Raw genomic sequence first — 16040 nt, forward strand, 5'->3', positions numbered from 1 at the left:
GAACATGTAATTTAGAATATTTTATTTGTAGGGTCCATTCACTTGTTGATGTACAGACATCTTCCATTTGATATTTTTGATGGGCTGCTGAAGATGAAACCACACGTGTGACCTAGAGGTCAATGCTGGGTATTGTCCTTTATCATTTTCCCAGTTTGTATTTTGAGACAGTGTTTCTTACTGAAACTAGAGCCCACTCTGGCTATACTCTGTGGCTAGCAAGCCCCTCAGGTCTTCCTGACTCTGTCTCCAGTGCTAAGATTACAGGCCTGTGTAGCCACAGCAGTTTTTTGGGTTTTGTTTTGAATCAGGGATCCAAATGCAGATCCTCAAGTTTGCACTGCATGTACGTTGTCCACTGTGCCATCTCTCCAACCTCATTCTTTTTATTTTGAGACAGTATTTTTCTCTAAGTTGCCCAGACAGGCCTTGAACTTGCTCATAGTTCTAGGTAGATCTCGAGTCTGAACTTCCTGTCTCAGCATCCCGAGTAGCTAAGATTATAGGTCTACACCACCAAGCCTGACTGTTGCTATAGTTTTGTATGTATATTTCCTTTGACTTTATCATTTTTAATGGAGCCTGGGCTCAAACCCAGGACATTGTGAATGTGAGGCAAGTGCGCTATCACTGAGCTAGATCCCATTCCTTCCCTTGTCTCTTCTATGTAATAGACCTAAAACTTTCTTGGACTTTTTATTACTATTGGAATATCGGAGTTATTTTGATAAATATTGCTTCATAGGGGTTCATAGAATTTTTAGCAGTGGAAAATTTCCTAACTCTCCATTTTAGTGTTAAATGGTTTCCAGATTCTGACTCCAAGGGTAAAGGTTAGAATAGCTTATCTCTTTGGGTAGCTTCAGGAGACTGGATGCTATAATAAAAACTGTATATCATATCTTTGATAGTAATTGATTGGACATTAGTTAGGCATTCAAATGACCATCTGGATTCTAGACCAGGCTTAGATTTCAGTATAACACAGAGGTCATGTATTTAAATAGGATTGTGAGCTTAGTCAGATGAGCTAAATTAGTGAAGCTGACCAGGTGGGGACTGGACTGGACTGGGGTAAATCAGGGACTGACTATATGCCCTATGCTGAAGGGCTGCTGGCTGTTACTTAATACACACCCAGTGTTACTAGAAATGTTTCATATTTAGAAAAATGGTGATAGTGAAGATGAATGGAATCTCCCAGTGTTTTCAGATCAGCAAATGAAATGTCTAGAAAAATTAACCACGAGAAATAGAAGACCAAGTTTAAGCCATAGAATATTTTTGATTTTTTGATTTATCTTGTAACAAATTCACACACACACACACACATACACACACACACATATCTGGAGATGGACTATTATCTTAGCAGTCCAGTTGTATCATAAACACCTGCTTTCTTCCCTCAACACTGAGTCTTGAACCTAGGACCTCACACATGCTAGGAAAGTGCTTTACCACTAAGATACATCTCCAGCAAAATCCAAGTTCTTTTTATCTTTCTGTTTTGCCATCTGTAGTATATTGGAGTCCATTTTCTGTTTTTCTCCAAGTAAAAGATGGCTAACATAGCACTAAGCAGCACAATCATGTTTGTTGCAGGAAGTGGTAGAAAGTGTAGCGTTAGCAGTGGCTTTACCTTTGGGAAAGCAAAAGTTTTTTAGAAGCTGTCTAAGCCTTTCTATTGCTATGATAAAACACCATGACCAAAAAAGAGAGCTGAGGACAGGAACTGAAACAGAGCAGGGATCTGAAGGCAGGAGGCTATTCAGACAGAGGCCATGGAGGACTGCTGTTTATTAGCTTGCTCCCCATGATTTGCTCAGCCTGTTTTGTCATAGAACCTAGGACCACCTGCCAGGAGTGGCACCTCCTACAGTGAACTGGACCCTCCCTCATCGATCAGTAATTAAGAAAATGCACTATAGTCTTGTCTATAGGCAAATATTATGAAGACATTTTGTCAATTGAGACCCCCCAATACTCTTAATTCCCTTTTTTGAGGGGAGGATGGATTTTCGAGACAGGATTTCTCTGTATTGCTTTGGAGGTTGTCCTGGAACTCACTCTGTAAATCAGGCTGGCCTCGATCTCACAGAGATCTGCCTGCTTCTGCCTCCGGAGTGTTGGGATTAAAGGCTGTGCCACCAGCACCCGGTGCACTCTTAATTCTTAATGACTCTTGCTTGCCAGGACAGAGGACAACTCCCCTCTTGTAGAAGATTTTTTTTGAGGTGTAGACAGGAAATAGCTTACATTACCATGTATAGTTGTAAGATCACCCACAAAAGTTAATATATGGCTTTTTTCTTAAATGTTGAGTGGAAGCAAGAGAGAAGGACATTTGGAATAGATCCTGGCCTACCATAACAATGAATACAGTTTTAAACTATCTTTGTTTTAAACTTTTCATTACATTTTATTTATTCTCTCTGTATGTGTATGTGTTCATGTGTGCACATGCACATGCCTATGTATGCTCATATCATAGCACACATGTGGAAGTCAAAGGACAACTTATGGAAGTCAGTTCTTTCTTTCTATCATGTGAGTCCTAGGGGTTGGACTCAGGTGCCTTTGTCCACTCAGCCATCTCATCTGTCCTAGAACTGTATCTTGAGAAATAAAGAGCCTACCAGTAGTACAGAGTCATCTAACATGTCACCAGTTTGTGGACCCTTTATAAAAGCCATAGAAGAGGGGAAAGAAACAGTTTAGGAGCCAGAGGTGATGGAGGACACCAGGAGACCATGACCCATCGCATCAACTAAGCAGCGCTCACATGGACTTACAGAGACTGAAGCAGCAAGAACCAGGCCTGCACAGGTCTGCACTGGGTCTTGTATGTATGTGTTATTGCTGTTAGCTTGGTTGCTTGTTTTTGTTTTTGTTTTTGTTTTTGTTTTTGTTTTGTTTTGTGGGACTACTAACAGTGGGAGCAGGTATATCTCTGACTCTTGTGCCTGTTCTTAGGACTCTCTTCCTCCTGTTGGGTTGCCTTGATATAAGGACTTTTGCCTTGTCTTAATGTATCTTATTCTGTTCTATTTGGTCGTTGTCTCTTAGAGGGCTGCTCTTTTCTGAAGGAATGGAAGGGGAGTGTATCTGGGAGAGAGAGGAGGTGTGGGGGAACTGGGAGGAGTGGAGGGAAGGGGAAACTGTGGTCAGGATGTATGAGAGAAGAATAAATTTTCAATAAAAATTTTTATTTGTATTCACTATAGTATTAATCTTATTTGATTTTAGCAGTCAGTTTTTACTTAACAAAGAACTTGAAAGTAGAAAGTTCAAGTCCTGATACAAATTTGGTGATAATGGGCAAATATACTTCATCTTTCAAAGTCTACCACTCTTCAACTGGGAAAATGTGTATGTAGTGTTGTAATATAGAGTAGTTAATTACAGAGGGTCTGGATTTAGAAAAACTGGAGCTGGAATGTAATTCCTGCTAAGTACATTCATAATCTGTCTCTTCCTCTGTAAGATGGAGTTAATTGTTGTGCCTGACTGATGGAGTCTTCCTGAAGACCAAGTGAGAAACAGGGAAATCCCACCAAGTGAGAAACGGGAAATCGAAATTGAACATATAAGACAAAAATAAAATATAGTCACCCTATAGGAAAACATGTCTTTTCTTATCTCTAGAAAAAAATGCCATAAATCACCTATAAACACCAACATCTATGGTTCTGAGTATGTTAACTGTAGCTGCAACTGTCTGATGTGACTCAATTGCTCCCACTTTGTCTTGTCACATTTGCTGAATACAGTGCCAGATAAATTTATATACATTATAACATTTTTACAAATATTTATCTGTTCAGTACATAAAGCCAAATTAGCATAAATAAAATGCACACTTAACTCCAGAATTATTATTGATGGGATGGTTAGCTTGCCATCAAGACTGACCTTTTTAAGTCTGTTAATTGCTTTTTACCACAGATATAGCTTAGGATGTTTGAGAATGAAATAGAAACTGAGGTTGTCTAGGGTTCACCTTAGGTCCTTACTATGCATAACTGAACCAGTGTTTTTTTTTCTATCAAGAAAAGATAACAGATGAATATAGCCAAGAAAATAGTAACATCAGTTTACAGCTAAGGATTTAGAATTATCTACCTGTTTTGAAGGAAAACTATTAAGTGTTTCTGGATGTAGAGGCTAAAATGAACATGATTCCTCCCTAATTAACAAGATAATTTTATATTGTCTGAATTGTGGAATATACCATCTAAAATAACAATTTGATTTTTAAATTCTAAGTATTTATTTCCTTTCAATTTATGACAAAGATTTCTAAAGGACAACGTGTTACTAAATGGATTGCAAGATATCAGGAAGCTTTAAAGACAGTTCAGCTGGGAGTCATTCATCAAAGTATTAACCATTTTCAATGAAAGTTACACAGAGCTATAGTTAGTTATAGTCTGTTTCAATGCTGACATGAATGTCTAAGAGGATCTTAGACATTGACAGAAAGTATTGTGTATATGTTGGTAAAAATCTGCAATTTCTTTTGTTCCTTAAAATACTCTGGAATTTCTGTTACTTGGTCCAGATTGTGGTGTTCAGCTAAAATGGTTTATATATACAAAAAGGCATATATAGAGTTTAAGTATCCCTAGTATTGCCGTATAGGAAGATGGGTAGGGTTCTCCTCTTCTTGGAGCAAATGTTTATTTTGCAGGTAGCAAAGGGCAGAGATGTACCCTCTGTATATTTTTGGGAGATCCAAAACTTAAAAGCAACAATAATGACAGTAAAACTCGTAAGGGCTTTTGTTCAAGTGCTGTCAAGTGTTTTCTGCTGAAAGGAAAGATGTTTAAACTTGTGCCTTATCATTTGTTGCTTGGTATAATAAGGTTGTCTTGTCTTTAAACAAGGGAGGAAATTCTTGTTTTAAAGTGACTCATAGTGACATAGTAGGTTAGTAATGGGGAGGCATTTCTCTGCTCAGTAAGTGCATCGGAAATTACAGATACTGGTATTTTCCCATCAAATTTAACTCTTAATATTTGAACTCCACCCACCCCCAACTTGGAGCTCAGATACAGGGCACTGCATGTGCTAAGATGAACTTCTTAGGAAATCTTGGAGGTGGGGAGATACTTGGTTCTGTGAGAACCTTAATAGTAAGTGTTAAACCTCACTTCCACATGACCAAGGGAATTTAAGGCATGACATTTATGATATATGAGTCATAATTAAATAATACTTTAAGTCCTTAAATATCCAGTAATCTTTCTTATCTGTGATTATTTTTCCTATTTCTCTTGATATTCACTCTTCTGTGACTGGATGATTTAGCTATTTACAATTAATTAAATTTAGGTACTAAGCCTTATTTTTTTGTTTTTCAAAAAATCTTGCTACGATTATAGAACTAGCTACAATAGGAACTCAAGTCTGACATTTTTGTAGCTATACAGGTACTGCCATGACACAGAATAGACAAGGTTAGTTAGAGAGACACATTGAAATTTATTCTCCTAGTTATAGAGACTTTTATAATTTCAAGATTTTTATAATTACAAGACTTTTTCATAATTTCCTTATAATAGCAATTATATTGAATATTTTATAAGCAGAGGCTATAGAGATGGCTCGGTAGTTAAGCACTCTTAGTGCCCTTGCAAAAGACCTGAGTTGGGTTGTCTGTACTCACATGACACGTCACAACTGCCTATAACTTCTGTTCCAGGGGATTTGACATCCTCTTCTGGTCTCTGTGGGCTCCTGCACACATATGGTACATATAAACTCATGCAGACACATACATATAAAAATATTTTAAAAAGAAAATTATATAATCTGCTTTTACAGTAGGGCAGAATATAAATTTTAATAATTCATAAAATCTAAAGTTTGTCTCTTGACTATACAAATGAAGAAACAAAAAGAAAAAAACCCTTAAGTTTGGAGACACTTTTAATGCAAAAAACTTAGAAAAAAGATTAGAAAGAGACTAAGGTTTAATCAGAGTGGGTGCATCTTGACAGTTCAACTGTTTTATCTGAGAGAGAATTAGAAGTGGGTTTTTTTTGATTGATGAAAATTTTCTTTTTTATTGTTAAATGTTTAACTTAAATTAGAAACAAGCTTGCTTCACATGTCAATCCCAGCTCCCTCTCCCTCGCCAACCTCCCCAGTCCCCCACTCCAGTCCCCTCTGCTCCCCAGGGAGGATGAGGACTTCCATAGGGGATCTTCAAAGTCTGTCATATCATCCTGGGCAGGGCCTAGGCCCTTCCCCTTGTGTCCAGGCTGAGAGAGCATCCCTTCATGTGGAATGGGCTCCCAAAGTCCATTCCTACACCAGGGATAAATACTGATCTAAAATCCGAGGCCCTATAGATTGCCGAAGCCTCCTCACTGACACATTCAGGGGGACTGGATCAGACCCATGCTGGCCTCTCAGTCACCAGTCTGGGGTCCATGAGCTCCCCCTTGTTCAGGTCAACTGCCTCTGTGGGTTTCACCAGCCAGTTTTGACTCCTTTGCTCATCACTCCTCCCTCTCTGCAACTGGGTTCCAGGAGTTCAGTTCAGTGTTTAGCTGTGGGTGTCTTCCTCTACTTCCCTCAGTCACTGGATAAAGGCGTTAGGATGGCATATAAGGTAGTCATAAATCTCATTATCAGGGGAGGGCATTTAAGCCGGTTGGTGTCATCCTTGTAGATCTCTGGAAATCTCACTAATGCCAGATCTCTTCTCAAAGCTATAATGACTCCTTCTATTGTGGTATCTTTCATCCTGCTCTCCTCTATGCTTCCCTTGACTCAACCTTCCTGCTACCCCATGTCCTTCTCTCCCCTCCTCTTCACCTCCTCTCTTTCTCCCAGCTCCCTCCCTCTTCCTTCCATGATCCCAGTCCCCTCAGGAGATTCCATCCCATTCCCCTTCTCCATGTAGCATACATATCTCTCTTAGGGTCATCCCTGTTTCCCAGACTCTCTGGCGTGGGATTGTAGGATGACAAGCCCCTGTTCCATGTCTAAAATCCATATATGAGAGAGTACATACCATGTTTGTCTTTTTGTGACTGGGTTACCTCACTCAGGATAGTTTCTTCTAGTGCCTCCATTTGCCTGCGAATTTCAAGATTCCATTGTTTTTTTTTTTCCTGAGTAGTACTCCATTGTGTAGATGTACCACATTTTCTCTATCCACTCTTCAGTTGAGGGGCATCTAGGTTGCTTCCAGGTGTCCCAGCATGCCTGGCCATATAAATAGCTTTGTGGCGTTATATTAACAGTTTTGTTTAAAACTCAGCTTTCATTACTAGATAAGGTTGGGAGCTTTTCTTGTTCATTTTTATAACTCTTCAGTGCAGAGATATGATAAATATGCAATAGATATTAGTAAAGAAATGTAAATATCATTACTATTACAGACTTTGTGGTTACTGAAATAATTCTGGGGTTGATAATTTTACCTAAGCATATTTAGTGAATTACTTATATTTCATAGTTTAAAAATTTTGAGAATGATATTTAAATTTATAGGCTGAATTTTGTACATGATGCAGAGTTTAAAGTTCATGAATGAGATAACATACCACCAAACTCATGAAGAAGATCAGTTGGAAGTAGCCAGGGATAAAGTGGGTGGGAGTGGAATTGATTGAATGCACTACCGGCAGAAGAATAGGATGTATAAAGATAAGATGCTATAGCTGCTCTTAGAAATATACATGCTTCTGTTTGGTTGGAATAGGGAATGTATTAATATATTTCAATGTTGGAGCATCATGAAAAATGTCACTAAAAGAGGCCAGATCATGAAGAGCCTTTTGTGATCTATTAGGAGATTGAATTACAAAGAAAAAAAACCATGGAAAAACATTGAAAATTTTAAGTATGTGAGTAATATGACCGAAATTGATGTTTAGAAAGATTGGTGTTTGAAAATGTATGGGAGGGGAGTCTGTCATACTTAGGCATTTGATGTGTGAATCCACGAGAATCTGGTAGAGGTTCTCAAGAATTTGTTTAATTATAGAATAGGGGTAAACACTCACCCAAGCTTGAGCAAGAGAGCAAGAGACCCTTTCCTCTCAGCTTATCAGTTGTCATGTAGCAGACAAGGCCACACCCTAGAGCTTGCTGCTCCAAAAGTCATTGGCTAAACGGATAAAAATCCCACAACAAGTACTGAATTGGGAACAAGGGAGTAGGATGGAGGATTAGTAAGGAAAAATATATCACATGGCTTCATTGTTCCAGGTTTGGGCATCTGTGTGCGTATGCTGCTCCCTAAGACGGAAAATACTGGGGCCAAAGTAGATAATAGAATACAAGCATTCTGAATTTGAGATTCATATGTTAGATGTACCTTGGGGAGATAGATACCTGTGTTGATCAGCAAAGACATCTAGGCTAGAGACAGAAATTTATAGTGATCATTATTGGCTTTTCACTTAAATGTGTCAAGCACTAAGGCAAATACTTTATATGTGCCATGCCATTTATTCCTCATGAATTGTTACTTTTCCTAGTTTATAAATTAGGTAGTAAGATCTAAGAGTTCAGGTAGTTATAGAGTTACTTGTTGACTCTTAAGGCCATGTTGAAGCCATGCTGATACTAATACAGTCACCTATAGAGACCAAACAGGATGAGACAAGTGGAGAGCAATAGGTGACTGAAGCCTGCGATAAGAGTAGACCAAAGATGTGGACTGTTGGCGAATTGGTCATTTGGGAGACAAATAGAGGAAGAAATCCTCCAAATACAACTAAAAAGAACATCAAGGGCAATGTCCACTAGCTCATTTATCATATAAAAATAGTTCTTTCAAATAGAGAGGTTTTATTTTTCAAGACATTTGAGAAATCCCTATAGAATCTCATCTTGTAGAGAGAGTCACAATGTATATTAGTATATAAAAGATCTGAGTCCCAGTACCACATGGCAACTCACAATCACCCATAACTACAGCCCCTTCTTCCAACCTCAGTGAGCACGAGGCATGCATGCACAGACTTCGCAAGCAATATCTTTTTTAAATTGGGGGCTAGAGAGATGGCTCAGAGGTAAAGAGTTATTGCAATTCTTTTAGAAGATTTATGTTTGAGTCCCAGTACCCACATCAAGCAGCTCACAAATGTCTGTAACTCTTGTTCCAGGAAATCTAAGGCTATTTGTCCTTGGGGCACCTGCATTCATGTTGTATACATAAACTATGGCAAACACACATACATGCACACAATAACAAATAAATCTTTTTTTAAAGAGCTGATAAATCTGTAGTAATTAACTCATTCAACTAAACTTTTTTGATCATAAATGCACATGTGGGGCAGGGGTGGGGTAGGGCAAGGGGACTCTTGACTTCCTGTGTAGCCCAGGCTAACCTCAAATTCAAAATCTTTCTACTTTATTCTACTTAGTACTGGTATTAACAATGTGTGCTCCATACATGACATGAATGCTTTCTTACTCCTTTCTGCTACTATAACAAAAGTCCACAGACAGGATCATTTATATATAACAGACATTTATTTCTTAAAGATTTGGAATGAGAAGTCCAACTGAAGGTCCCCATAGATTTGGTGTAGAAGTGACAGACAAAGACTGTGTTCTCATAGTGGATGGACAAAAGGGATAAAGAATTCCAAGCATCTCTTTTTATAAAACCATTACTTCTATTTGTGAAGGTTTTATTCTTATAACTTAAGCACTTCTTAATACTTCACATCTTAATACAGTTCAGTGGTGATTAAGTTTCAGCATATAGATTTTGGGGATACCCTTTCAGACCATAGGAACCCTCACCCTTTTTTCATTTGAATTCTGCTTACATTCCAGATAATGGCTCTAAACAAAGGAAGAAAGTGATCACTGGAGAGTTCAAGGGAAGTAGAGGTAGAGGGCAAGTGACATAGGCAGTTAGGACACTATAACATAGATGGCTACAGTTGCAGGATTAGAAGAGGAGTTAACGCTGAAGACAGAGCAAGGACCCCCTTTTTTAAAAGAAAGGAAATGAAAGTAGTTAGAGGAGAATTTAGGGTAAGAGAAGGATTCTTCTGCTTTATTTAAAAGAATCTTGATAATAATTTTTTTTTGCTGAGGGGGAGAGTTCACTAGGAAAGAAAAACATCAAGATGTATTGAGGAATAAAGGGTAATTTCACAGACATGGTTTCGGAGTTACTGTAGAAATTTTCAGAATTTTTTTAACTACTTAATCTCATTTAAAAACACTGTGTTCATCCAAATCTCATCAGATTTTGAAGGTAGGTTTTGTTAGAATCTAGGAAATTAGTAACATAGACAGAACATAAGTCTTTGAATTATGTCTATTTTAGTGTCTTTTTTTTCTATGCATGGCAAGGTCAGATGTGATCTCTAGATACACTTTATTTCATTATTTTTGCATATGATAGTTGTAAAAACAGCCTGTTTTGTAAGATTATCTCAGTTTTTAACAAAGATAAGGAAGGAAATGTCTTCCTACCAGTAAATTACATAGATGAAAAACTAAGGTGAGTAAATATTTAGTAATAACATCCACTTGAAGAAGATAATTTAAGAGTGGATAGGACAGTTGTTGCTTTTGTGGGAGGGAGAGTCAGTTTTCTTTAATGGTGTGGGCTCTGGTAGGTTGACCTTGTTTCAGTGAATGACCTCACACCAGGAGTATGGGGGTGGCACAAACTGGACTTGATGTGTTTGTTATTAAAGAGAGTGATAGAGAGAGATATCATAAGTGGGGGGGTAGGCAGGTGGGGTTAGATACAGAGGAGAACTTAAGAGAAGAGTGGGGATGACTATGCTCAAAATATATGAAATTCTCAAAGAATTATTATTTTTAGATTTTATATTATTATTTTTATGTCTATGGGATTTTTTTTGCTGGCTTGTATGTCTGTGCACCACATACGTATCCATGGAGGCCAGAAGATGGTGTTGTATCCTCATGAACTGGAGTTACAGATGGTTGTAAGCCATCTTATGGGTACTGAGAATTGAACCTAGGTCCTCTAGAAGAGCAGTCAAGTGCTCTTAACCACTGAACCATCTCTACAGCCCCAATAAAAATATTTTTAAAAAATCAACCTACAGAAAAAAATAATAAAAGTAGGTCTAAAAATTAATTGGCTTTGTTCTCTTTCTTATAATGACCAAAATGTTCCTCAAAGACAAATAAGAACAGCATCATTTATTGAACATACAGCACTCTATGCCAGGCACTATCCTGAGCTCTTGGTATGTATGTCCTGAGTCAGTTCTCAGAACAGCCCTGTAAAGAAAGGTATTACTACATCCCATTTTACAGATAGACATATGAAGGTACAGGTAAGGGATACAATAGGATGCAAGTCCAAACAAATAGACTTTAGAGTCCTTTTCCTTGGGAGCACTGGCCAGAGAATAGCCTGCCTTAACTTTCTAGTCTTAGACTTTAATCCTGACTTCCACATCATTTTTAGTGGGAGGAGAAATTAGGAAATAACATTTGGGTTTTGGTTTTATTGCTGAGACTCAAGCTTATGGTGTAGTGATCCTTATTGAACAATTCTACAGTGTAAATATCCAAGTGACACAAAACATCTATTCATACTTCTCTCTGTGGCTTCAAGATACTAGGGACAGAGGCACCCCCCAATACCCGGAATTTGGGAATTTGGCCTTCATAAGGGCAGTTGTTCCCCCGTAACTGTGTTGTGTTGTAGACCTAGATAAGAGAAAAAGATTCATCATGAACCAGAGTAGACACAGGTCTCACTGTGTAACTACTCACAATAGATCCTTCTGCCTCTGCCTCCTGAGTGCTGGGATTAAAGATGTGTGCCACTATGCCTGGATGGAATCAACTACATGGGTCTTTAGAGTTCATTAAACACACAGACCAGCACCATATTTCTGTCCACATGGATACTAGGTTCTGAGCTGTATGTGCTTTGTCCACTGAATCACTTCCCCAGCCTGTTGTTATTTTTTAATTTTATATGTATGAGTATTTTGCCTGCTTGTGTATATGGGCACCACATGCATGTGGGCTCAGAAGAATGTGTCAGAATCCCTGAGAACTGGAGTTATAAATGGTTGTGAGTCTCCATGTGGATGCTAGAAACGGAAAACTGGCCCTTTGTAAGAGCAAACAAGTGCTCTTAAACACTGAGCCATAGCAGGGTGGTGGTGGCGCACACCTTTAATCCCAGCACTGGGGAGACAGAGACAGGTGGATCTCTGTGAGTTCCAGTCCAGCGTGGGCTACAGAGTGAGTTTCAGGACAGGCTCCAAAGCAATACAGAGAAACCCTGTTTTGAAAAAACAAAACCAAAACAAACAAACAAAACCCCAACAATATGTAAACCACTGAGCAATCTTGCCTGATTCTCATAATTTCTTAATGAAAATTTCATACACAGACTTAGCTGATTAAATCATTCACTGGCTGTTGATGATTAACTCAATCTCCAGCCCTCTTCCATTCTCCATATTTGAGATGGGCCTGAAATTTTCAAGCTCCTAATCAAGGCTTGGTCTGGTGAGCAGCTCCCATCTTACAGCTATCCAGGGCCCAGCCAAGAGTTACTTCATTAGAACAAAGGATGCTCTTATGGCTCAGGAAATTCCAACAGTTTTAATAGTTCTGTGCCAGGAACTAGGGAAAAGGATCAAATATATTGTATATGATACCACGGCAAGAAAGCCTAGTTTGGAATTAATAGGAGTTGAAAATTAGTGCTTTACTGGTGGAGCTTGAGAAAGTTCTTAAAGACTAAGAGTTGGTGAAGTGAAGGAAGTCGAAGAACAGCAGAAGCACAGAAACCAAAGACACTGAGATCAATGCAGGTAATCGAATGATAACAAAGTACTTGATGGGAGAGAGGGGAAAATACTACATTTGGAGTTAAGTAGGGAAGAGCCTAGCCCTGCAGGGCCCTTTATTTCTTGGTTAAGAAACATAAACCTTAACTTGCATCTTAAGCTTCAGATGGCACCAGAATCATTTAGGAAATATATATAATGCAGTTGGCCAAAAATGTGCTTTTTTTTTTGGTTTTTTATGAGACAGGGTTTCTCTGTAATGTTTTGGAGGCTGTCGGACCAGCCCGGCCTCGAACTCACAGAGATCCCCCTGCCTCTGCCTCCCGAGTGCTGGGATTAAAGGCGTGCGCCACCACCGCCCAGCAAATGTGCATTTTTATAAGCATCTTCAAGTGACTCTGATTTAGGAAGCGTAGCTTTTGGTAATGGGGGACTAAAAACTTCTATATAGAGAGATAAGGTCAGAATTATGGTTTAGAGTGAATGATTGCAATTGCCACCTGGTATAAATAACAGAGACCCAAGGAGAGGTACTTAGATTGAGATTGAGTACAATAAACGGACTCAAGAACTATATAAAAAGTAAAATGATAAAGGCTTCATGAGAGATTATTAGAAGGAGGCAGAGGGAAAAGACTGATTAACTCTAGACTTGGAGCTTGATTGGGTTGGGTAGATGTTGAGTGCTGTTAGCAAAGATGCAACAAATTCAGCTTCAATGGGGGGATGAGTTAGTTCAACTACAGACATGGCGAGAATAAATAAGCAGGTGTGTATAATATCTGTGGGATAGCAGAACATCCAGAGGACTGCAGGTGAAATTTTAGAAGTAATCAATCCATAGGCTCATGAAGAAACTAAGAACAATTAAAATATTGATTATATTTCTAAGGAGATAGACATCAGTGATAGAACATGGAGAACCCATGTCTTAAGAGGTAAAAGTACAAAAAGACTGTATAACAAAACCAAAACAGAAAAACAGTGAAGCAATTGTATAAGACTGATAGAGAATAGTAAACCAGAAGTGTTAGTGAATGGTCTATCTAATGTAGTTAAGAAACCCTGTAAGATCAAGTGTTGTGACCTGGGATTATGGAGGCTCCCACTGACTTTTGGCTAGAGTAGTTTCCAGTGGAGAGGTAAGGCAGAAGCTTGGTTACAGTACGTTAATGAAACTGGCCAAGTTGGAACACTGAGTATAGAATGAATATTCCTTTCCAGAAGTGTTCCTGTGAATTGAAAAATAATTGTATGTAGATGGAAGAATGCAAGATCAATCATTTATCTTTTAAAGTGTGCAATAGATTAGAAAATATGTATATGCTAAGGGAAATAAGCCAAGGTGATAGGGTGGGGGACAGACAGAAGAGAAAAGGGAGAAGGGATAGCTAATGCGACCAGGCCCCATGGGAAGGAGTGGTCAAGAAAATGGAAGAAGGAGTTAGCCTGAAATTGGAGGAGTTAGCTTGGGGCAGTAAAGAATTCATGCATCCTTTGTGGTTATTATGCATTTCCTGTAATAGTTGATTCCTAGTGTACAGGATGGCATTTGCTTTTATTCCCAGGAGAGCCTAAATTTTATAATACATATAAAGTTCTGTGTGGGAATAGAATACTATCTTGATTGTATAATGAGGGGGAAAAATCTTAAGGCTAGTATATTAGCTAGAGCTCTTTAGAAGAAGAGAACTGGTGTGTGTGTGTGTGTGTGTGTGTGTGTGTGTGTGTGTGTGTGTGTGAGCATGTGTGTATATTTAAAGGGGATTTATTAGAGTAGCTCACAAACTGGGATCTGGCTAGTCCAACAGCTATTCAATGGCTTTCTCCCCACAAAAAGGCCAGAAACCCAGTAGTTCAGCTCATGAGGTCAGGTTCCTCAGCTTGTCTTCAGTCTACATGAGACTCCACAAGAGGTAAGTTCTAATATTGTCGAAAGAATTCCTCAGCCTAAGTAGAGATTAGTTTGACAGAGAGAGTGAAGGTGGCAGGCAAAAAGCAATGCTTCCTTCTTCTGTGTCATTTTATGTGGATGATCACTAGAAGGTGTGACCCAGATTTAGGGTGAGGCTTTTCACTTTAAAGAATGTGATCATAGGCATCCTGAGCCGCTTGGGTTTTGTTGATTCCAGATGTAGTCAATTTAAAACCAAGATTAGCCATCAACCTACCCACAAGTCTGCCATGATTTGTTTCATTTGATGGCTATGAAAGAAAGAAATATATGTCAGATTGGTCTATTAGAAAAAAACTGAATTTTGTTTGTTTGTTTGTTTTTTGGTTACCAAATAGCTTTCAAGAAAAGTTGTATTACATTTACATTAGTAATAGCAGTTGTAACACTCCAAACATCACTTTCCCAATATTTAAAATTATATTCTCATTTTAGGGAAAATTAACATTGTGTGGTTATTCTGTGACAGGCAAGGTTGGTAGCTATTTATGTACAAGGCCCGTATCCCTCTGAGGCCTCTAGCCATTGAGTTCTGAAACAAAACTTCTTCTATATTCTGCAAAAACAGTCTGTTTCTTGAGGTAGATGTTTAATTTTTTTCTTTGAAACCTTTAAAAGTTTGGTTTCACTTTATAGTTTTTAAGAAAATTTATGAGTTCCATTGTTATCTTTCACATGTACTCACAATTACTACATAGTTAATAAAATATTAGGGAAAAATGGGTACTTCAAATGGTATGAGGATTTTATTTTTCTTTTTTATTTATTTTATTTGGTGATGTATTGTTTATGATTCAATAAGCTTGCCTGAAGATAAGAAAAGCAAAGCAGTAGCCACTAGCTCTTACCTCTACCTCAGACTGGGATGATCCTGGCTCCACAAAACCTCGGTGTGATTAGAGACTAATTGCCTGTCCTCAATGTGGCTGGAGACTAATTGCCACATGAGACCCTTTGCTTCTTCTTTATATACCTCTCTAGTGCTGGGATTAAAGGCAGGAGGTCTTTTAGACTGTTTTACTCTTGTGTAGCCTGGGGTGGTCTTGGACTCTCAGAGATCCATCTGCCTCTGTCTCCTGAGTCCTGAGATTAAAGGTGTGTGCCATCACTGCCCAGCTTTTATAGCTAACTCGTCTGGCTGGCTTTGCATTCTGATCCCCATATAAACTTTATTAAATCATAAATAATAGGCAACTGGTTGATAAGTAAGCTACTCTTACTGAAATTTGGGAAATCTTGAATACTTCACATATGTGTAGATATTGGCAGTTATGATGGTTAGTTTTGGGGTTTTTAATTTT

The 16040-nt window shown here is 38.4% G+C and overlaps 1 protein-coding gene across 4 annotated transcripts in view; it reads left to right on the plus strand.

The window, feature by feature from the left end:
- Window positions 1-16040, plus strand: part of Ssh2 (slingshot protein phosphatase 2) — a 262347-nt gene that overhangs the window by 17340 nt on the left and 228967 nt on the right. The window contains exon 1 of one of the 4 annotated variants that reach the window (XM_040749175.1): window positions 12310-12809. The exons of the other annotated variants lie outside the window; for them this stretch is intronic. Coding sequence (XP_040605109.1) covers window positions 12804-12809 — 6 coding nt within the window. The 5' untranslated portion in view covers window positions 12310-12803. Of the gene's footprint in view, window positions 1-12309; window positions 12810-16040 lie in introns of those variants that run through there. 4 annotated transcript variants of the gene reach the window in all.

The sequence above is a fragment of the Mesocricetus auratus genome, unplaced genomic scaffold (assembly GCF_017639785.1).
Source record: "Mesocricetus auratus isolate SY011 unplaced genomic scaffold, BCM_Maur_2.0 Super-Scaffold_100007, whole genome shotgun sequence".
Classification (NCBI taxonomy): Eukaryota; Metazoa; Chordata; class Mammalia; order Rodentia; family Cricetidae; genus Mesocricetus; species Mesocricetus auratus.